Raw genomic sequence first — 24261 nt, 5'->3', positions numbered from 1 at the left:
CTTGAACAATGGGAGCAACTGTTAGAAGCAGGAGGATTAAGGAAACCAAACTGGAAAAAGCAATACCAACTAAACTCCTACTTAGACATTTGGTTCCTAAACCTTGCTTGAGAGTTGCTCCTTGCCTTTCTCCCCTTTATAGTCTGTATCCTGCATAATTTACACTTTGCCTGCCCCACCCCCATCCCCACGTGATGAGGTGGGCCATATTCATTTAAAATGTTGTTTCCTTCCTAAGCTTTAATAGAGAAAATGAGGTCTCACTTAAGGTGGAAGGTCAATAATCCCACTTTAAAAATTGGCTCCCGCCCTGACCAGTTTGGCTCAGTGGATAGAGCACCGGCCTGCGGACTGATTCCAGTCAAGGGCATGTACCTTGGTTGCAGGCACATCCCCAGTAGGGGGTGTGCAGGAGACAGCTGATCAATGTTTCTCTCTCATCAATGTTTCTGGCTTTCTATCTCTCTCCCTTCCTCTCTGTAAAAAATCAATACAATGTATTAAAAAAAATAAAAAATCGGCTCGCTTTAATGATAAACGTGACCAAATATGTCTGAGGATGGGCACATTTATTAATGGCATCTTTATGTGTCATTTCCTAGCTCATGGCCTACCCACCAGAGAGGCAGCTAATGAAGAGGCCACGTTCTGAGTGCCAGTGAGGGGCCTGAGCTAGAATTTAGATGCCCCTTTTCAGTCAGTGTGGGATGAAACCTGTAGTTTCCAGATCATCATTCCAGTAAAGGTTTTATTTCCTGTATGAACCTACATATGAGCCTATTTTATCATTTGTCATAAACTCAGATGCTGAACAACACTGGCCTGAAGGACAATTTGGACTGATCAATGAGCATTTTCTGTGAAGAACGTTAGAAGCTGAGTTTGGGCCTATTAGGGACTGCATGTTTGTGTGCTCCCAAATTCATATGTTGAAATCCTAACTCCCCATGTGATTGTTAGGAGGTGAGGGTCTTTGTGAGGTAACTGGGTCATGAGGGTAGAGTCCTCGTAAGTAGGATTCATAGCCTTACAAAAGAAGCCCCAGTGACCTCTCTCCACTATTTTCCCAAGTGAGGACACAGCCAGATGGCCACCTGATAACCAGGAAGTGGGTCCTTGGCGCCGAGTCTGCTGATGCCTTGACCTTGTTTGCTGGGGTATAGGGGGTAGGAGGTAGGAGGAGAAGGAATGAGGGTGAAGGGAAGGGGAGGGGGTTAGGGGAGGGGGAGGGGGGAGGGGACGGGAGGAGGGAGGAAAGGGAGGGGAGGGGGGAAGCCCACCTATCCTTACACTGCCTATGCATCTCAGTCCCGATATATAAAATTCTTTCTGGCCTAAACTTCCAGTAACACATTCCCATGAAAATATTTTATTTTCAATGAGGAATATTCCTGAGAACTCTAAGTTGTACCCAAGTGTCCTAATCATACTAATCCAAATGGAAACTTCAGAACCCTGAGGAATCTCTGTTATCTGGCTGTCTGGCCTCTCCTAAATGGTCAAAGGAAATGAAAATCTTTCTTGCTTGCTTTTGACTAATTTTTACTCATCATATCACTTATTATGTCAAAATAGTATATATTCAAAAAGACCAGGCATAAACCTAAAAGTCAAATAAACACACCCCAAATCCCTTTTAATTCTGATCCACACATAAATATCTTATCACAATGGTTCTAGAAATAAATGCTCCAAACTCTTGTTCTGCATTTTTCACTTTGCATCATAGCCATTTTCCTAATTTTTACAAAATCCTCTATATAAGAGAAAGTGCTGCATGAAAGAGAATATAAAGTAGTTAGTGAAAAAATCATGTTGTAAGATGATACACTAATTTCTAATAACCACAGCAATTTTTCAACCTTCTCAACACCACCACCAGTGATAGCATTCTCATTTACTCTTTATTGGAAAAGAGGTCAATATCATTGGCAATCACTCCACAGCATATTGTCCATTTAATGGCAATTCTCTCTAAGTGCTTTCTGCAAGGAAAAGTGCCAAAATGTATTACTTTTGCTCAGAAAGTTTCATAAAGACTGTTTGATTTTGTATGCAGAATTATGAAATAAAACGTGAGGTCCTGACTGATCAGAGTTGGTCAGTTGGTTTGAGTACTGTCCCATGAATCAAAAGGTCACCTCTTCAATTCTAGGCAGGGTGCATGCCTGGGTTGTGGGCTCAATCTCCAGTAGGGGGTGTGCAGAAGGCAGCCAACCGATACTTTTCTAAAATCAGTAAAAACATAATGGGGAAAAAAGTGTGATCCATAGTCCTTCCTTTTGTCTCCAGAACAAATTTCCAGATACACAATAATAGGGCTAATGGAAAGTTTTCTGCATACATTAATCTTATCCATGTTTTTCTAACACATATGCTTCCTTGGAAGGGAGGCAGGGATGAAGGAATATACTCTGGCTAAAAAATTTCCAAACTAGTTACATTCATAGGATTTCTCTTCAGTATGAGTTGCCTGATGCCTAATAAGTTTAGAGCTGTTAATGAAAGCTTTCCCACATTGATTACATGTAAAGGGTTTCTCTCCAGTATGTGTTCTTTGATGTACAATAAGTCGAGCACTCAAGCTGAACGTTTTCCCACATTGATTACATTCGTAGGGCTTCTCCCCAGTATGAGTTCTCTGATGTTGAGTAAGGCATGAACTCTGCCTAAAGGATTTCCCACACTGACTACATTCATAGGGCTTTTCCCCAGTATGAGTTCTCTGATGTACAACAAGAACATAACTCTGGCTGAACGACTTCCCACACTGATTACATTCATAGGGTTTTTCTCCTGTATGAGTTCTTTGATGCATAACAAGGTGTGAACTGCGGTTGAAAGATTTCCCACACTCATTACATTCATAGGGTTTCTCTCCAGTATGAGTCCTTTGATGTGCCACAAGTTGAGAACTCCAGCTGAAGGATTTCCCACACTGATTACATTCAAAGGGTTTTTCTCCTGTGTGAGTTCTCTGATGGGCAACAAGTTTATAACTCTGACTAAAGGACTTTCCACATTGGTTGCATTCATAGGGTTTTTCTCCAGTGTGAATTCTTTGATGTGCAATAAGTTTATAGCTCTGGATAAATGATTTCCCACATTGATTACATTCATAGGGCTTCTCTCCCGTATGAGTTCTTTGATGTGCAATAAGCTTGTAGCTCTGCCTGAATGACTTTCCACACTGACTGCATTCATAAGGCTTTTCTCCAGTATGAGTTCTCTGATGCACAACAAGAACATAGCTCTGGCTAAAGGATTTCCCACACTGATTACATCTATAAGGTTTCTCTCCAGTATGAGTCCTCTGATGGGAAACAAGGTGAGAGCTCCGGCTGAAGGATTTCCCACATTCATTACATTCATAAGGTTTCTCCCCTGTATGAGTTCTCTGATGTGCAACAAGATGAGAGCTCCAGCTGAAGGATTTCCTGCATTGGTTACATTCAAAGGGTTTCTCTTCAGAATTTTTCATGTTTGGAGCAAGAAATGAATTCTCAGAGATTTTACTACAATTATAGTCAGCAGGAATGTTCTGTTGTTCATTATGGGATATGCTATGGTTTAAAACTTGCCCACATTCCTTAACATCAAAGGGTTTTTCTCTTGCATGTATTTTCTCATGTATATTTATGGGTGTACCATGGCTAAAAGATTGAATATTGTTGCTAAACCCATCGGATTTATCTTCTGTTTGAGTTCTTGTAAATTGAATAAGGTGAATGCTCTGGGATTTTTTTCCATATTCATTATTTTCACATAGTTTCTCATTGTCATTAATCATCTGATGACTGTCCACAACAGAATGATGTAATTTTTTAACATGAGAGACATGTTTATGGAAATGGTTTCTTATGGGTATTATCTGGGGTGAAAGAAAACTGGAATTCAGACCACTCTTTTCCTCAAGTTCATCACTTTTGCAGACTCTTTCATGAATGAATGCCACTTTCTTAAAAAGTCTTTCTTGCTTTTCCTGTTGCTTCTCCAACTGATCCTTACAAATCCAAACTTCTTCACATGAAGATAACCAAGGATCATCTCTTGTCAACCTTTCTAATTTCACTCCATGGGATGGTTCATCATCAATAATTCTCTGCTTTGATGTTGATTCTCTTCTTCCAAGTGCAGTTGCCAAGTCTGGAAGAAAGAAAAATAAAATATTCTAGCCAAAAAAATGTTGGAATAGTGAAATAAAGCTGACAAGAAAGGATGCAAAATACATGTAGATTTGTTTTCAGCTATTATAATCTGGATTGAGAATCAAGAGGATGGGATGAAGCAATAAGCAGAAAACTACCACAGCCCAATAGTATAACACTGCATTAAAATGGAATAATTTAATCATAATTTTACTGAATACGTAAGACTTTAGACACCAAATCAAAATCTCTATGTTCCAAAATAAGATCACTTATATAGACGAAAAGAATCATAAAACAATTTTGCAATTCTTAGCAAAGTAATAAAGGGTCCTTTCTACCCTCTTTAGTGCTAAACACATGTTCAATGAAATAGAAATTAGTGTCTACATTCCTAGGAATTTCTGAAAGCATGAAACTTGTTAGCATAGCCTATGTCAGTAAGACACGAGCAAACTACAACTGTGAACCAGGAAAAAGAATTGGGACACTGTTTTCCCAGCATTCCCTAGATGCCTTAAGGTTAATATGGCCCCATGGATTCCTGTGATTATGAGAGAGAATGGAGGTTAGCTCATAAGCATAAGCCTCGCTGACTAAGCCAAGCATTAGAGTATCTGGAAAAGTGGTGATGTATATAATCCACTAGGAAATGGGAAATGAAGAAAAATGTGGCATGCCCTATGGGGATTTTTCAATCTAACCTTCTATACCTATGATGACTCCTTTGTGTCTGTTTCTCACCAGGATATGTGTGTGGGAAATTCTTTTTATGCTCATCCCATTGCTCCAACTGAGAAATTGTGTCTGGTTTGAAAAGCTGGTAGGGAAAGATATAGGACTTTGGGTGCCTGGGCTGGAGACCAGGAAAGTTACTGCAGAATTTGGTCCTAGTTTTTGGCCTTTGGGAATCATGAAGATTAAACAAGCTCAAACCAAAGAAACTGTACCTTTTCTACCTTACAAATTTAAATTAAATTAAATTTTCACTAGGGAATAAAAAGCACAAACAAAATCTATGCGTGGCCAAAGCCATTTTTACCTCTGAACTGCAAAATTCTCAATCAATAAGAAATAATTTCAACATACAGACTTCATTAAAGGGGACCATATTCTTACCCCAAGAGACCAAGTCCCTGTGGTTCTCAAGGATCGCATCTCTGTCCAGGGTCCTCTGAGCAGGGTTCAAAATGCCCTCTTCCTGAGAGAAGTCCACAGTCACAATTTTGAAGTTTACGCCTTCCTACAACAGGACACACATTCCTGCTCAGCTGGGCATCATTTCCCGTTCATAGAGGAAGAAAAGTTTGACAGATGGAAGAAAGGAAACTTGATGTCCCGGAAGTTGTACTGAGATAGTCAGCATTCAAAGAATTCTAGTCAAGGAGTACATGTGTCTCCTAGGTGAGCCTTTTTGGGTTTTGGATGCTGGATCTGTTTTGCAACCCCAAAGAGAAACACCAGATAAGAACTAATATACAATTTCTCTCTTGATCACCTTGAAGAAAATGCTTCCTTCTATTTTTTCACTGGTATATAGAATTCCCACATAGGAATTCCCTCCAAATTACCAAGAAACTAACAGAACAAGGATCAGTAATCTTTTTCTATCAAAGGCCAAAGAGTAAACATTTTAGGTTTTTCAAACTATACAGTCTGTCACAACCACTCAGCTGTAGCAAGATAGCAGCCATAGAAAATAAAGAAATGGGTGTAGCTGTATTACAATAAACTGTTATTTACACAAACAGGTAGTAGGCTGCATTTGGCTCCAGGCTCTACTTTGCTGGTGCCTAAAGTAGAAGACGAAATGTGGACCTTAATGAAGTAGAGGTTAAAAGCACTGGATTTGGACAAAGAAGAGACTTGGGTTTTCTCACCTGTAAACAGTATATGTCTGAATTTAAAAAAAAAAATCTAATGTGACAATCTCTGTATTAATGGTGAGTTTATTCTATTTATTAGGCTTAATCATACCCAACTCATTGGGTTGTTAAGTTAATTGTGATGATGAATATAATCACATTAACAATTATTATTATCTGAAAACTCTGAGAAATTAAATGACAGCCAATGTGACCTTTATTCTTCAGATGACAGTTCTATTTGTCTACACTGACCTGCACTGTAGAGCCTTTAGATGTTCAGGCATTACTGCCATATAAAAAGCACTGTCTCCTCTGAGCAGGAAAGGACCTATTTCCAAAACTACCAGGCAGAAATTTTGATCCAAAAAAGAAGTGCTGAGGGTGACCTGTCTTTACCTAAAAGCAGCAAAAGTCAGGGAAGTTGAATGCCACTGGCCACTGAAGGTTTTTAAAATAGACCAGATTTTATTAAGCTGTAATTCATGAATAGGAAGCAGGGTCTGTGAATCCCAAGAAACTCCAAGCGAAATGCTGCTGTACTGCATTTTTCTATGTTGGAGCCATAAATTTCACCAAAATCTCAAGGTTTTCATGATTATTCCAAACTGGGATTGAGAAATGTCATTTGCAAACTGTAACCTCTGTTGAATATGGATCTATTCTATAGTCCTGTTTTCCAACCTCTAATCCATGCTTCCTTTGAATAAATATGTACTCCTTTTTGCTATTTAATGTAGATACCTACATTAAGCTTGTTCAAATATCAAATAAATAATACTAGACTAGCACCTCCCACTCCATCCCAGCTACATGTTCTCAAAGTTCCACACTTTATCATCTGCATAATGGTCATTTTTTGTCACTAGGCTACAGTCCATGAAGGAAAGTAGAAGGTATTTAGAGTCTGCAACTGTTACTCCAGTGCTTAGCATAGTGTTGGTGTACAGTAAATACTAAATATATATTTAGTAAATTATGTCAATACATCAATCAATAGAATTAGTAGACTTTATAATATATCCGAATAATCCTGGTCCAAAGTCTATTTTTTAAAATCTTTATTGTTGAAAATATTACATATGTCCCCCCCTTTCCCCCCATTAACCCTTTCTAGCCTGCCCCAGGTCTTTACCACTCTATTGTCTGTGTCCACGGTTTATGCATATATGCATACAAGTTCATTGGTTGATTTCTTCCCACCTACCCACCCTCCCCTATCTTCCCTCTGAAGTTCAACAGTCTGTTCATGCTTCTATGACTCAGTCTTTTTATTCATATATATTGTGACATATTTATGCATCAGTTCTCTATTATATGTTTTGAAACTTTATTTGCTATATTTTTATATCACTTCATATTATTATTATCATTATTATTTTTAATATAGTTTATTGATTTTTCACAGAGAGGAAGGGAGAGGGATAGAGAGTTGGAAACATCGATGAGAGAGAAACATCGATCAGCTGCCTCCTGCACACCCCCTACTGGGGATGTGCCCACAACCAAGGTACATGCCCTTAGCCGGAATCAAACCTGGGACCTTTCAGTCCGCAGGCCGACGCGCCATCCACTGAGCCAAACTGGTTAGGGCGACTCAGTCTATTTTTGATCATCAGTTTATTTGGTTCATTAGATTCCATATATGAGTGAGATCATGTGATACTTGTCTTTTTCTGACTGGCTTATTTCTCTTAGCATAATACTCTCTAGGTCCCTCCATGCTATCTCAAAGGATAAGAGATCCTTCTTTTTTTTAACTGCTGCATAGTATTCCATAGTATAAATGCACCACAACTTTTTTATCCACTTATCTGATGGGCACTTGGGCTATTTCCAGATCTTAGCTATTGTAAATTGTGCTGCTATGAACACTGAGGTGTATACATTCTTTCTGATGGGTGTTTTGGGTCTGGTCCAAATTCTGATTTAGGTCTTCTCCTCTCACCTGAAACTCAAAGGGCCTATCACATACCCATTTGAAAAAAAAGTCCTTCAACATGTAGATACTGGCTTTTCTGAACTTCTATCCCCACTTACTCTATTCTGCTTCACCTGCCCCAAATCCCCACTCCTCCCAGTCCTTCTCAAACCCGTCAACTGTGTCCTTGGGAACTCATCTGCTATAATAATGAAATCCTACAGCTTCAACATCTTCACCTAATATTCCCTCTACATCCCTGTGTTAAAGGAAACATACCTTCCACCCTGTGGACTCCTTCCGCCACAGACATCCCAGGCTTAGGGTGGTCATGCTCTCCCATCCAAGGGGGAGGGTGTGAGTCCTCCCAGTTACATTGAAACCCTTATCACTTACCATACTTCTTAGTTTTGTCCTACCAACCTCTGGAACCACCACGCCCATCCCCTGAAGACTTATAATACCCATGATTCATTTCCCATTTCAAGAACTTGAATTGTTTCACCTTCCATTGTCTATTGCAGCAATTTTCAATATTTTTCATCTCATGGCACATACAAACTAATTACTAAAATTCTGAGGAACACCAAAAAAATATATTACATTTTTGCCAATCTGACAAAAAAAGGTATAATTTTATTAACTTACAAAAAATAATAGTAATTACCTACCCTTTTTGCTCCAACGTGACTTTTTAAAAAAAAAACCAGGTATATATATGGATTTCTGGTACCAAGAATTAACCATCGCAACCTTACTATGCGACGTGACCAATAAGGTATAACTCTATTATATGACCTATATATTTATGGTTCAAGATAGGGCATTCACACTGGATGGCTATTGTATTGGCTGTTGTCAGTTTTTAATTTGACAATCTAAGAGAAAAGAAGTCAGTGCCCCTGACTAAATAGTCAGATATTGTATGTTTTAAAAATTCTTAGGGCACACCCATGAGCCTGCAGCAGCACCCTGGTTGAAAATGCCTGGTCTACTAGTTTAGCATCCACTTGCAGAGTTCTCTGATAATACTATAAAAGTAACTGACTTTAAGGAAGCACTTGCTGTGCAGTGCCAGGCAGTGCGTTTATCCGTGACACAAATTACCATTCAATTCTCACAAGGTCCCTGTGAGAAAATTCTATTAGTAGCACCATTTTTCAGATGACGAACTAGAGAAATTAACATATGCCTAAAGTTGGTAGCTGGTCTACAACTTCACAGTTGCTTGACATCAGAGGCTGTGTTCTCAGTCATCAATTCACATGGCTAGCCAAACTCCCAGACCCTAAAATTGCTCTTCAGCGCCCCACTCTTAGGGTGACACCCCAGACTTAACATAAAGTACTCTACCTCTCAAATCACACACATAGAACTGCCTACTCTTTGATTACATCACATTATTTTTTATTACAACATCAGATTTAAAAATTTTTTTCAATTACAGTTTATATTCAATGTTGTTTTGTATTAGTTTCAGGTGTACAGCATAGTTGTTAGACAATCATATACTTTTCGCAAAGTAGTCCCCACAGTATTTCCAGTACACACCTACCTGGCACTGGAAATACATAGTTGTTACAATATTACTGACTATATTCCCTATGCTGTACTTTACATCCCCGTGACTTTTTTGTAACTACCAATCTGTTCTTCTTCTTTTTTTTTTTTTTTAAATATATTTTATTGATTTTTTACAGAGAGGAAGGGAGAGAGATAGATAGTTAGAAACATCAATGGGAGAGAAACATCGACCAGCTGCCTCCTGCACACCTCCTACTGGGGATGTGCCCGCAACCCAGGTACATGCCCTTGACCGGAATCGAACCCGGGACCTTTCAGTCCACAGGCCGACGCTCTATCCACTGAGCCAAACCGGTTTTGGCCCAATCTGTTCTTCTTAACCTCTTTGCCTTTTTCACCCAGTCCCCCAACCACATCCTCTCTGGCAACTTCTCCACTTTACTTGTTCAATTACTCCCTTTACCTTTCTCGTCCTTGGATAGTTTGGGGCCATTATTCTATTGAAATGTCTACTATTACTATCTATCAGTTTGTATTCTTTTCCTTTCTAGTTAGAGTCCTCTTTATCTTTTCTGTCTTAATTATTCAGTTTAGAGTCGGGGGATCATTCACTTTAATCCCATTTAATATATTAAAAAATTCTCTTTTAAATATTACCTTGACCTATAGGGCTTACACTGAATGCTTGTGGCTACAAAAACTAAACCAATCTGAATGTCAATGTACCGCCTATGGAAAGTAGGTTACAGAATGCTCCCCTTTGGGAGGGGGGAAATCCGCAGAAGCAGCTGGATAGAGTGTTAACAATTAATGGTTACTACCTTGGATAATCCCGTCAGATCCTCCAGCAGCCCTGCTATGCCTCCTGGAGCAGCTTGTTCTCCCATAATCCAAAATTACTACTCTAAGACTTCTCTACACATGTCAAATCTCTCTCCATTCCAATCCCCACCCTTATAGCCAACAGTTAACTCCGTCTGCTTGTTCAGAGGCAAATCTAAGCTTTCACGTAACTTCCTCAATCTCATTCGTCCTTTATGCGTCCTTCTTCCTCTGTAGAGCCATTTATTCACATAGTAGTGGCCCTGTGCACGAATCTGTGCGCGAGTAGCTCACTGCCGCTTGCCTCAGCTGGCCGCCCTACCCACCGCTGCTCGTAGCTCTCCACCACACGTAGCTCACTGCCCTGCCCTCCTTCTGCTCTCCTCCGCTCGTAGCTTGCTGCCATGCCCTCCTGTAGCTCGCTGCCCGCCCTCCTGCTGATCGGTTGTTACATTATGTGCCGGCGTCCTGACCAATTTGCATATTACCCTATTATAAGTATAGATACTCTATAGTCCTCCGCTCTACCAGCTGAGCTATCGAAGGGAGCATAAGCATAGATACTCTGAATTAATTCCCCTGGAACTAATCAAGGACTCTGCTTTATAGTTTTATCTTCTCTCTCTCCTGACTATTAACTTCTTTTTCCCCACTAACTCCTTCCTGCAACCACTTGTGAGTCATATCTTTTGAATCCTTTAAGGAAATTTTTAAAAAGCCCTTCAACTTCAAATGTCCTGACAGCTATCACTCTCTTCAATCTTTCACATGATCACCCAATTTCTGTAAAAGTTGCCCCCTCTTACCTCCATTCCCATCACTTTCCACTCACTTCCCAGTTCAGTTCAATCTGGCTTCCGCCACCAACCAGCCACACACATTTCTCAATGTAAAGAGGCCATGTGTCCAACCCACCTGGGATGGGACGGCCACTGGCCCCGAATCTTCTCTCTCGACCTTGATGATAATCTCTTGAGGAAGGAGAGAGTCCTGAGAAAGCAAAATAGACGAGAGAAAGGAAATTAAAGGGAGCTCCGTCACAGCTCAAAACCCTCACTGTGCGTAGGCTAGGATCTGACGTTCCACCTGTTTTAAGGCATCCCACCAACCAGACTCCTGCTCCCTCCTTTGTAAGCTCAAGGGAGCCATGTGGGGGGGCGGGGAGGGGGCATCTGGATGGTCACTGAAACATCAGACATGTGTCTTTGTGGACCTTCCAGGCCAGCCCAGCTGCCAGAACAGTGAGTGACCACAGGCACTATGTAGAACAGGGGTCCTCAAACTACGACCCGCAGGCCACGTGCAAATACAAATATTGTATTTGTTCCTGTTTTGTTTTTTTACTTCAAAATAAGATATGTGCAGTGTGCATAGGAATTTGTTCATAGTTTTTTTTAAAACTATAGTCCGACCCTCCAACGGTTTGAGGTACAGTGAACTGGCCCCCTGTTTAAAAAGTTTGAGGACCCCTGATGTAGAAGAAAAGAAATGTACAGCTGAATCCCTGCCTGAGTCCCTGGACCTCAGAATTGTAAGCAGATAAGACAGAATACAGCATGACCAAAGAATGATCAAGGAGGGGGAAATCAGTAAGTTAACTTCATGAAACATCTGGCATAAAACACCACCAATAAAGGCACCGGCAATAGAAAATCTACTGTTAAGACTTCCTCCGAATCAGTAAGAAAAGGGTAGCTCCCACAGAAAAATGGACAAAGGAAAATACAATGCAACTCAACTATGAAGCAATAAAACGGCCAGTGAATATACAAAGAGATGCTCACCTCTTTAAAACAGATAACACTGAACCTCTATTTCTATAATTATCTCTCTATATGTTAGAGACCATCGCTTCACACTGGTACCTCCAATTATAATTCAACACACTTTATTCTAGCTTTCCTGTTTTCCATATTTGCACCTTCCTTCTCCTGCATCCAGTATTCACTTAAATTTACTGATTTGCTCAAAGCCCCTGTATGTAACCAACCATGTGGAGTGTTTCTTTTGCCTGTTGCTTATAACTCCTCCTGTGGTGGCCCACTGGTCAAGAGCTTCTTATACTCTTAGTGGAAGTTTAACTTGACCCAACCTTTCTGTACTGGCTACATATATATATATATTAAATCCTCACTTGAGGATGTGTTTTTACAGATTAGAGAGATAGGGGAAGGGAGAGAGAAAGAGAAACATTGACGTAAGAGAGAAACATCAGTTGCCTCCTGTTCACACCCTGACCACAAATCAAACCCATAACCTCGGTATGTGCCTTGACTGGGAATCAAACCCGAAACCATTTTGGTGCACGAGGCAACGCTCCAATCAACTGAGCCACCTGGCCAGGGTTGGACTGGCAATATATATATTTTTATTTTCTTAATGTTTTTATTGACTTTAGAGAGAGAGAGAGAGAGAGAGAAAAGGAGAGGGAGAGAGAGAAACATCAGTTGCCTCCTATATGCACCCTGACTGGGGATCAAACCTGCAACCTGAGTATGTGCCCTGACTGGGAATTGAACCTTCCACCTTTCAGTACGATGCTCAACCAACTGAGCCACACCAGCCAGGGTAGCAATATATATATATTTTTTAATTTATTTATTTATTTTTTTTTTTTTTACTGTGTTTTTGTCACTCGAATGAATTTTATTTTATTTTATTTTTTTTTCAATATATTTTTTAAATAACATTTTATTCGGAAATAGTTTAAGACTTGTAAGAGGTTGCAAAAATAGAACAGAGAATTCCTATGTACCCTTAGCCCAGCTTCCCCTGATGCTAGTATTAACAAAACCACAGTACACTGTCAAAATTAGGAAACTGATACTGGTACAGTATTTTTAATTCAGGCACAAACTTTTTTCAGATTTTGTCAGTTTTTGTAGATAGATACTCCTTGATTTTTGTCTTTTTAATGGAAATATTTTTAACATGATATACTATTCAATAAACCTACTTGTATTTCATTGGCAAATAATAGAAACTACACTTAGATGTATATATGTACAAGAAAACTCATTAAAGGGTTACATTATCCTAGCTAAATGGGAGGATGCTGCCGGGGTTCTTGTTCCAGCATCAAGAAGGGTTCAGCAATCTGGAGAAGGGCTGTGTGTAACTTAATCAAGAGTCCAGAGACGAAACATAATTTTGAAAGGCATTATAGCAGTGGTTCTCAACCTTCTGGCCCTTTAAATACAGTTCCTCATGTTGTGACCCAACCATAAAATTATTTTCGTTGCTACTTCATCACTGTAATGTTGCTACTGTTATAAATCGTAATGTAAATATCTGATATGTAGGGTGGTCTTAGGCGACCCCTGTGAAAGGGTCGTTCGACCGCCAAAGGGGTCACAACCCACAGGTTGAGAACCGCTGCATTATAGGGAGTCAGAGGATCCTAGCTAAAGAAACTAAGATCTCCTCTTCTCAGGACCCCTTGCTTTTTATTAACACAATTTGTCCTAAGGTGAGGCGGAGATATACACTTCAAAGGGTCATGTTTCGTATAGAGTCCATTGTCAGATTATCAGGTTTTGGAGAAACTGCCTATGGCTGTTCAGGTGTTTGGCCAGTAGGAGGCAATAACATGTAGATTAAGATGCCCTGAGCAGTCTGGCAGCAAACAATCATCCCTTTTCAAGTTTGGGGAAATGCCTTTGCTACTCCAGATGATTCAGCCCTGCTGAACATGCTGGAATTGGCTTCAGGTAGGATGCATTAAATAATGTCCATCACTAAGTGCCTGGTTAAATAAATGATGCTTCATCCAGATAAATGAATACTATGTAGCAGTCGAGAGAAGAGGCAGATTTGCCTAAACTGATGTGTGTAAATGACAGAGAGATGTTTATAATACATTGTTGAATGAAAAAACTAAGAACAATCTATAAAATATGAACAGATTTTTATAGAATATAAACATACACAGAAAAGTCAGGACAGTCTCCAAAGCATTAAAAGCAGTTATTTTGGGGAGGGAGAGAATTGAGGAGCAGGTTCACAGTCTGTTTTAATACTGTATCTATTTTTTAATAACACCTATTTCCCTTAATCAGAAGCCAGCAAAAATATTTTTCTTTTGAAAAATCACTTTGAAACCAGATAATTCCTAAAAGTGTTGTATGTGTGTGTATTTCTTATACATATATGCAGGGGTGGGCAAAAGTAGGTTTATAGTTATAATATCTATATATATAAAAGCCTAAGCAACTGATCAGTAGCTATAATGTGCACTGACCACCAGGGGGCAGATGCTCAACACAGGAGCTGAGGAGGGACAGCAACTTTGCAGAATGCCCCCTTGCACTCTGGGACACCTTGGGGGATGTTGGACTGCCGGTTTCGGTCCGATCCCTGCAGGCCAGGCTGAGGGACCCCACCCTGCTGGAGGGACTCAGCTCACTCCACAGACGCCCTTTGAGCCCCAGTGCTGCCCCAGGTGCGGCTGGCTGGGGAGGGACCATGGGAGGTTGGCTTCCGGGCGTGTCCAGCCCGTCTCACCCAGTACCGCCCCGCGGGCCATCTTCTAATTAATTTACTTTAAATGTGCACAAATCCATGCACTAGGCCTCTAGTATACATATATTTGGTCACCCAGGTGACCAAAATGTATGTCTCAGATATAGCTGGTCTTCACCCACCGTTCCCAATTCACGGCTCCTTAGGATTTTCTCTCTTGCTCTGTTAATGAAATGAGTTTTGAATCCCACCCAAGGGTGGGGGCTGGTTGCCAGTAGGAGCCAACAATGTCATTAGAGAACTAGAACTTTCAGTCCCACCATGATTTCCGGGGAGAGGAGAGGGGCTTGGGGTTGGATCGATCATGACTATGTAATGAAGCCTCCATAAAGCCCCCAAGAACAGGTCCCCAGCCCCTGTTTTGGACAGCTTCCACACTGGGAACTAGAGCACCTCCGTGAGTCACCGTTTCAGGCCCAGGGGCCACGAGGACAGCAGCTCCTTCCCTCAGGACCTGGCCCTACGTACGCGTCTCTTCATCTGGGTGCTGACTCAAATCCTTTAGCATCCTCTGCAATAGATCGGTAATCTAGTAAGTCAATGGGTTTCCCGATTTCCGTGAGCTGTTCTAGCAAAGTAACTGAACTCAGAGAGGGGTCATGGGAACCTGTGGTTTATAGTCAGTCGGTAGAAAAGCACAGATAACGCGGCTTGCAGCTGGCATCTGAAGCAGAGGGTGGTGTTGTGGGACCGAGCTCCTTACCTGTGGAATCTGATTCTATCTCTGGGTAGATGGTGTCAGAATTGAGTTGAATGATACCTTGCTGGAGTTAGAGAATTGCTTGTTGGTGTGAGGAAGCCTACACACACACACACACACACACACACACACACACACACACACACACATTGGTATTGGGTCCGGGAACCCCTTTCAACCTCAAGCTGCCAATGGACTCAACCATATCGTGGAAACTCACTGCAAAGAGAAATCACATTCATAACATGTGACCATGCAGACACGGCTCTTCTTGCCACAAAAGTGCTTTTCTGACCGACCGACTATAAATCACAGTGGGTCTGTGTGACCAATAGATTGCAGAGGAAGGGATGGAGGGCCGCTTCCGAGATCAGAGGACAAGACACTGTGGGTTCCATCTTGGGTGTGTGTGCATTTAAACTTCTCTCTCTCTCTCTCTCTCTCTCTCTCTCTCTCTCTCTCTCTCTCTCTTCCAGATCATGTGCACTGGGAGAAACCAGCTGCTGTGTTAACAGCCCTGGGGAGATGTCAACCTGGTGAGGAACTGGGGCTTTTCGCCAACAGCCACGTGAGCGACCTTGCAAGTGGGTCCTCCTACACAGCAAACCTCCTGGAGGCAGTGGCCCAGCCCAGGCCAGACAACGCTCTCGCCAGACACCCAGCGTCTGAAACACACAGACAAGCTGCTCCCAGGGGCCTGGCCCTCAGAATACGTGTGAGATGATAAATGCTGGCTGTTTTCAGCTGCTAAGTCCTGGGGTGTGCAACCATAGGAAGCGAATACAAGGGAAAAAAGATGTTTCTGCTTTTCCTATGTAACCTTGGGCTCTAGAAGAAGCACAGGTCGCTCTATGAGAATGAAATCCTCTTTCTCCCCAGAGCCTCACCCAGGGCTTTACACGGGCTAGGCAATAAAAAACATGCGATGAAAGTACAAATTATAATGAACAGATTGCTAATTCAGTTGTATGACAAAGAAGAAGGACCGTTAAGATTCCCAGGGCCCTGGCCGATGTGGCTCAGCTGGCTGGAGTGGCGTCCTTGCACCGAAAGGCTGTTCCCGGTCAGGGTACATACCTAGGTTGCGGGTACGATCCCCAGTTGGGACACGTGCGGGAGGCGATCCATCCATGTTTTCCTCAATCTCTCTCTCCCTCTCTCTCTCTCACTCCCTCCCCCTCTCTCTAAAATCAGTAAGTATATCCTCAGGTGAAGATTAAAAAAAAAAAAAAAAAGAAAGATTCCCAGAAAACACATGAAGTCACTAGCTTATAGTGGAATGCCAATGGTCACATCAAAATGCCTTGTACCTGTAATTTTGATAAAAAATGTGAATGTAAATTTATGTTTGTTTGACTCTTTTCAAAAAATCTTGTGCATGTGTACAAGGAAGCATATGCAAAAACATTTACAGCCGTGCGATTTGTAATAGCAAAAAATCGAACACCAAATAGCCATTAACAGTGTGTCCATAAAACCCACAGCATTCATGTCGAAGTCGAAATCTGGGCACCAGGTGTGCACCATGGTATCAAAATGTCACTGCTCCCAGGTCCTCAGAATGGCCAGGGTTAGGGAATATAGGAGTATGTGTTTGTACACACACACACACACATTTCTATGTATTTCCAGGCTCTCAGAGTGGCCAGAGTTAGGGAATATAGAAGTATGTGTCTGTACACACACACAAAATGTGACACACACATGGCACACACCACACACACATTTCTCTGTATTTCTACATCGACAGACGTGAAGCCATGAGCCACATCAATACCTCTAATACCACAGTTCATGCCAGTGTTTTCTCTTCTGTATCTGACGGAGAGACTCTGCTGGATGCTCCTCAGCCCACTGGGCTCTGCAGCTCCATAGGAAGCCACCCTGTGCCGGGGGGCCCTCCCCACCCTGCTTGGGCTCTGACTCTGCAGGCCAGGTGGCCCCTTCTCATGGACCCACTCTCATGCCCCCAGACTTGGCTCCGTGAGGAAGCCCTCGCCATCCTGCTTGGGCTCTGATACTCCATGCCAGGCTACCCTCATGCATGGATGACCTCAACCTGCTCAGGCTGTGACACGCCATACGAGATGTGCCCCCCCTCCCCAGGCCCAACATGGTGCACATGTCACCCTGCTCTGGCTCTGGTACCCACGCTGGGCACCCTCACTGCACTTGGCCTCCTCTCTCTGGATGCCCTTCTCACTTGCTCTGGCCCCATCACCCCAAACGAGATCCCCTCTTCCACATGGACTTACCTCGCCTACTTGGGCTCTGACTCCTAACACCCCTTCCTTGCCCCGCTTGATGCCTCCACACAGAGATGCCCTCCTCACCCCCATCCGGCCGTGACACCCTCCGCTGGGAGCCCGCCCGCCCTGCCCAGCTCTGCCCCACCTAATGGCTTCGGGGCTGCATTGTTCAGGAATGCGAAAGCGAAATCCTAATTTAACATTTTAAAGAAATTAAATGTTTTCAAAGAATATTTGCTGTAGGAAAATGATTTAAATTAGTAATATCTTAACCTTAAAATGCGCTGTACAAAAGTACAAGTGGATAAAATAAATGAAAACACAAAGTCCCCTGGAAAGTAATGTAACAGTACAGCTAATCTTTGTTAACTGGTGTATTTACTGTTTTCTAATGTATTTTTTTCCTCTTTTCAAATCCTCGCCCAAGGATATGTTTTTATTGATTTTTTTAGAGAGAGAGGAAGGAAGAAGGACAGAAAGAGAGAGAAACGTAGATGTGAGAGAGCAACAACAATCAGCTGCCTCCCGTACACGCCCTGCAGCCTTTCGGAGCACAGGATGATGCTCCAGCTAACGGAGCCTCACCGGCCAGGGCCTAACAAATCTTCTATACACACACACACTACACCCCTTTTCAAAAAGACGGTCATTTCTAAATGCTAGTGACTTAACACAGATCATAAATAAACATCCCTTTACGTTGGTAAATACGCATTATCACATCAATGCCTACAGTGTATTTCATGTCATGGTCTTACCATAACGCATCGAACTCTCCTCTTGCGTTGCATATGCTCAAACATTCTTTCAAGCGCTCATTCTCAGGCAGAGCCAAGAGTTGCTGGTCAAAGGGCATTCCGTATTCTAAGGGCTTTTGATACAGGGGGCCAAATTCCTCCCAGAAAGAGTTAGCATCTGGGTTAGAAGGGTGAAGGAATGTAGGGAGCCTCATTAAATGCATCATGTGTAAGTGTTAGGAGCCTGCAAGTCAGGAGGCGCCAAAAGTCCCCCCAAATACTGCAGAGAGCAGGACAGCTCCCAAGTCCAGAGGGTTGGGCTGTGGGGCCTGGGTGGGCTCCAGCTCTGCATCTCTGGGGGAAGGGAAGGGAAGGGAAGGGAAGCTCACTCACCTGTACACAGGCCTCTGTCAGGGTTCCCGGGGGCTTCTCCTCCTGCTCTTCCATGCTCTCCTTCCCGCACGGGCAGGGGCCTGAGGTCCTGAGTTGCAAGGGGAGAAACCCTGAGTACAACCCCCTCCTGTAGGTCCACCTTGGCACCCCGTCCCTGGTTAGTCTCTGCTCCCGGGATGCAAGTCCCATGAGAAGTGTGCTTCTAGGGCAGCGGTTCTCAACCTGTGGGTCGCAACCCCTTTGGGGGTCAAACGACCCTTTCACAGGGGTCACCTAAGACCATCAGAAAACACATATATAATTACATATTGTTTTTGTGATGAATCACTATGCTTTAATTATGTTCAATTTGTAACAATGAAAGTGGGGGTCACCACAACATGAGGAACTGTATTAAAGGGCCGGGGCATTAGGAAGGTTGAGAACCACTGCTCTAGAGGGTCCTGCCCAGATTCCAGCCTGGAAAGCTGTGCGTGAACCTGGAGATCATTGGTCCCTCTCCCAGGCCAAGACTCTGCAGCTCCAAACTGGGTCCTCCACTATCAGAGGCCTCTGGATCCCACACCAGTGAGCCCATGTCATGCACAATGCAGCCTTCACCACCACCACCATTTGCAGCACAAATCAGTCCCTCCCTTCCCCCCTGGGTCCTGAAATTCCTGCAAACACCTAACCCATCGAGGACCCCTTCCTCCCCAACCTGAAATCTGTACCCCAAACCAGCATCTCTTCCTCGGGCAAGCAGCAAGGCTCTGGGATTCATGGCCCCAGATCACACTCCCTGACTACATGCAGGAAGCCAGCAACCTGTCACGATTGCTTCTAACTTCCTGCTCAAATAGCCAAGCACATGCACAGAGCTCAGCTGCATCTGGTCCTCCCACTCTTCTGGGGCTGACCAGCTTCTACCAGCGCTAGCCCAGGTTCCCATCCCCAAACCCTCCTGGGTCCTGAATTTGTAGCTCTGACCTGACCCCTCCACCAACCTGGATGTCCTCAGGCCTGAACTGGCAACCAAGACGGCATGGTGGCCTCCTGACAGACCCCAGCATGCCCAGCCCCTCCCAGGCCCAGCATGTGTGCCTCAGTTGTCTTTGTACCAACTAGATGTTTCTGGGCTGGAGAACAGAACAGCCCCTGGCAAATCCCACCCTATGCACCCCACTCCCACCCTTTCTCTCCCTCTCACTCACCCTCTCACCCCTACTGGGTTCTCATTCAAACACCTCAGTATGGGTCACAGTGCACCTGCACCCCAAACCTGCACCCAAACCATTTCCTCCACCCACCTCCACAGGCCCCTCCTTGAGCTGCACCTGCCTAGATTCCTGCCCAAACACCTCCGTGGGCACCTGCAGCTCAGAAAGATCCCGTCTTTTTACCGACCTGGGCATCATCAGGCTGTAATTGGGGTGCCATCTGCACAAAGACCCCAGCACCCTTCATCTAATACCCACCTCCTGCCTCTTGTTTCCCACCCACACACCTGTGTGTGTGCTGAGACTGTACAGCCTACCCCTGTGCAGCCCAGAACCTGCAGCCGCTCCCTCTACCCACCTGGGCATCCCCAGGCAGTATCTGGGCCCTACGGCTGCCCATGCCTCCCCACTGTGCCCCCGGGCCAGCGCACGTGCAGAATGCAGCTGGAGCAGCCCCAAACCACAACTCCAGCTCCAAAACGGGACACCCAGGCCTCTGCTCCCAGGGCCCCGCCCAGGTTCCCTCCTCCTGCTGGCATACACAGAGCAGGCTCACACCCCGAGCCTGCATCCAGGACCTGGGCCCTCTGCCAGCCTGCAGGTCCTGTGCCGTCCCTGCTCTTCAGATGAGAATCTGTGTCCTCCATTCTGTGCTTCAACCTACCTGAGACCTGCGAGTCTCTGTGCGAGTTCTGGGGTCACCCGCGTCCACTGCCTGCTTGCCACCAAACATCAGAACACACCCACAGTAGCTCAGCACAGAGCCCCGAAGCAGCCCAGGACTTGAGCACTGGCCTGGGGTGGTCAAGCCCATGAGAGACCAGCTCCCATGGGAACTGGGACCTCCTACTTCCCTCCACCCAAACATGAGCACCTAAGTCTGCAGCACACGCCTCGTCCCTCTACCAACCTGGGCCTGCTCGTGCCTGCAAGCAGAGTAGCCCCTGAGCAAAGGCCCCAGGAACACCTACTTCATAGTCATGCAGGCAGCATCCTGCTTCCCCCCCAAGCAGCTGCCCATCTGACGGCAGCTGCTGCAGCTCTGTCCTTCTGGGCTCCGATTCTGTACCTCCAACCCAGCGTCTCCACCAAACCTGAGTGTCCTAGGGCTCTGCACCATCCTACAAGGGCCCCAGGATGACCAGTCCAAAGTCCTGCCTCCCACTCAGAAACCGCCCCCAAGCCCAAACCCAGCACGTGCAGGGAGCTCTCTGCCTAGATACTGCCTCTAGGCTAGTGGTTCCCAACGTGGGGCACAACCCCCATACGGGGGCAATTTGATTTTTAAGGGGGGCAATTGGAGAATGAGTTATTCACAGTGAATGTTTTGCATTTCTTATGGTTCTAGGAGCCTCCTATACAGTATATGAACATATATTGTGACATATTTATGCATTTCAGTTCTCTATTATCTGTTTTGAAACTTTTTTCATATCACTTCATATTATTATTGTTTTTAAACAATTTCTTAGTGATTTCTTCCTTAGGCCTTCAACTGTCTTTTTGTTCCTTTATTTTTCTCTTTGTTAGATGCCATGTTCTTTTGGAAGCTTGTTTACACTACGGTGTCGGGTGAATTTCCCGCCAAAATATAAGATGGCGCGGGCAATTATTTAGGTTTCCCGCGCAAAATCAGAGTTAGTTTAAAATGCCTATATCTTTTGAAGTATGGGTTCGATTGAAATGAAATTTTCGGTTTCTTGTGTAAAAAATGAAAATTTATTCAATCACAGACATTTTTTTATCTATTCAGTACATAAATAATTCGATATATATAAACTAAATACGAAAAACCCAAAAAATACTTATTACCTAAAAATATACACATATTTTTAAAGTTTAAAATAAAATTTTCATAATAAATCAAAACAAATAGAAATTAATAGTTTTTTAGCATATGATATTTTTCAAAACACGCCCCTTTATGTAGAGGTATATTGCAAAATTTGCACATGTAGCGTGTCTCACTGCGCAATTTATGAACGGAACATACGCGACACCTTCTCAAAATGTTTTTCTTTTTCCCACTTCCGACAATTGCCTGTAACGTATGCTTTCTCATGTCCATCGATAGCCTGCATGGTGTTCTCTACTTACAAGGGATTTTTATGATACCTATTACCCCAATGGGTATGAAACGGTTCGCATACGCAGGAAGGTATCTTTGTGAATGGCAAACAAACAAATATTTGGTAATACGCAGTTACAATCGGCCCGAGTTTACACGTTTCCCGCACTCCACCGCAAATCTATATGAACCGAGTTAAGACGGCTCCCGCGGAGTACGCGCAATTCACGCGAGCCGACTTAACTCGTTTCCCGCAATCCAAGTGTTTAGAACAAGTTAATGGCCTTTTAGGCTTCCTCACATGAATAGGAGCTCACTTTTTGAATAATAAGAATTATATGTCATGGGTGGGGGGGGGGGCAATCAGGATTTTAGAGATGCTCAGGTGGGGCATGGCCCAAAACAATTGGGAAGCACTGCCCTAGGCCCTCCTCCCTCCTGAGAGTCTGCAGTCCATCAGCCATTCCCACTGAAGGTTGGCTGAAGCGACAGTGTCTCTCCATGGGCAAGAATCTGCAACTCACACCCAGGCTCTCCACTACCCAGGGCACCCCCAGGCCTGGGAGGAGGGCGGTGTCTGCTCCAGGGTCCCAGCGCCAACGGCCCAGAATCTCACTTCCCACTTCGTGCTTCCTACTCAAACACCTGCTCAAGGGTACGGGGGCCATGACCCAGCCCCTCTCCTCCAGGAACCAGAATCTGCCAGTGAGCCCCTGATCCACCCAGTGGTCCTCAGGCCCCCCACTACACAGGCCCAGCCTCGCAGGAGGGGGAGGAGGGGCTCTCCTGAGGCCCGCTCCGCAGCACCCGAGCTCAGGGCTGGTCTTCCATCCACCTGAGCATCCTCAGACCCTAGACAAGAGCACCGCCTGCCACAGCGCACGCGCACGCGCGCAGAGCTCTGTCCGGAACCGGCGGCGCCACCACCAGTACCTCCAACTTTGGTGACCTGAGGCTGAAGGGCCGCCCGCGCAGGCCCCAGATCGCCCACCCACACCCCCTATTCCAGCTGCCCGCAGGGACAATGCCGCGCGCGCACGGGACGCCCAGCGCTGCCCCGGCTGGCACCAACCTCGGCGTCTCTGGGCTCGCCGCCCAGGACAGGCCTGTCCCAGCCTCAGGTGTCCGGGACGAGCTCGGAAAAGCGAACACGTACCCCGATTCTGCACACAGCGAACTCCGGTGACGCTAGTTCTGTCCCCGCCCCATCTCGGTATTCGCAAGGCCGCTCGGGGAGACCCTCGGAAGGGCCGAGGTGCGCTGCAACTGCGAGCGTCCGAGCCTGAGCAGGGGGGCGTGGGGGGGAGACAATGGCTGCGCTCCTGGCCGAACCCGGAAGTGCATGTGGCCTGGGGAGGGGGGGTCCGAACTACAATTCCCAGAAGCCTCGGCGGCGCGAGCCGCGCTGCGGACTCCAGCGCCTGCGGGCTCCAGCGCCTGCGGGCTCCAGCGCCTGCGGGCAGGTGGACTGGAAGGGGGCTTGGGGCTTAGATCCTGGCTTGGGGCTGCAGCTGTGCGTGTCCGAGTTTGTGTGTGGCGCCGAGAGAAGCGGACCCGAGGCCGAGGTCGAGGCAGCCATGCGTGGGGAGTGGCTGACATGGGAAAGGCTGGCCCTGGGCCTGGCTTAACGCCCAGGAGTCGCGGAAAATCCTCGATCCCTTGGAAACCACCCGCACCCCTCCCCAGCGCCTGCTAGTCCGCAGCTTGGCGCGCGCCGCCTCCTTTGGTCCTGAGGCCGAAGATAGTTGCTACAAATCCATTATATAGTCGGGAGAACGCATATCAAGCCCTTCAAAGAATTTGATACGTTTTGTACCTTCCCCTCCCCTTTTCCCTTTGCCTGCATACGAAACCCTGACCCTTTGACCCTTTGAAGTGTATATCTCAGGAACCCATGCTTTTTATTAACACAAATTGTCCTGAGGAGAGGCAGAGATATACACTTCAAAGGGTAAGGGTTTGTATACAGAGTCCGTTGTCAGATTGGGGAGAATTAGCCTACAGCTGTTGAGGTGTTTGGCCAGTAGGAGGCAATAACATGTAGATTAAGATGCCCTGAGCTGTCTGGCAGCAAACAATTTAATGTATCCTATTCAGGTTTGGGGAAATGCCAT

At 44.8% G+C, this 24261-nt stretch overlaps 1 protein-coding gene across 3 annotated transcripts; it reads right to left on the bottom strand.

The window, feature by feature from the left end:
• Positions 1-1885: 1885 nt before the first annotated feature.
• ZNF180 (zinc finger protein 180) lies at positions 1886-23392 on the bottom strand. Of its 3 annotated transcripts, none has more exons than XM_070401502.1 (5): positions 23304-23392; positions 18881-18968; positions 11196-11270; positions 5268-5391; positions 1886-4146 (listed from the first exon to the last, which is right to left on the bottom strand). In XM_070401502.1, exons 2-5 carry the CDS (start codon positions 18932-18934, stop codon positions 2435-2437), a joined length of 1965 nt encoding a protein of 654 aa, XP_070257603.1. In that variant the 5' UTR covers positions 18935-18968; positions 23304-23392; the 3' UTR covers positions 1886-2434. The 3 variants fall into 3 exon arrangements, with proteins under 3 accessions (XP_070257603.1, XP_070257604.1, XP_070257605.1); XM_070401503.1 differs by having other exon boundaries at positions 5268-5349; XM_070401504.1 differs by lacking the exon at positions 23304-23392 and adding an exon at positions 15195-15312 and having other exon boundaries at positions 11087-11270; positions 18881-18961.
• Between the last annotated feature and the right edge of the window lie 869 nt (positions 23393-24261).

This window comes from Myotis yumanensis, unplaced genomic scaffold (genome assembly GCF_028538775.1).
Source record: "Myotis yumanensis isolate MYYU_CA2020_CCGP unplaced genomic scaffold, mMyoYum1.0.hap1 SCAF_23, whole genome shotgun sequence".
Classification (NCBI taxonomy): domain Eukaryota; kingdom Metazoa; phylum Chordata; class Mammalia; order Chiroptera; family Vespertilionidae; genus Myotis; species Myotis yumanensis.
This window is presented reverse-complemented; position numbering and strand designations above follow the sequence as displayed.

What these genes read in the sequence shown, in the direction of transcription:
- ZNF180 (XM_070401502.1), bottom strand. Translation starts at nt 18,934, where the DNA reads ATGGAAGAGCAGGAGGAGAAGCCCCCGGGAACCCTGACAGAGGCCTGT. An exon ending in TGACAGAGGCCTGTGTACAG is followed by an intron (nt 11,271 to 18,880) that starts GTGAGTGAGCTT and finishes TTGCTTTCTCAG; the next exon opens with GACTCTCTCCTTCCTCAAGA. An exon ending in CAGTGGCCGTCCCATCCCAG is followed by an intron (nt 5,392 to 11,195) that starts GTGGGTTGGACA and finishes GTCCTGTTGTAG; the next exon opens with GAAGGCGTAAACTTCAAAAT.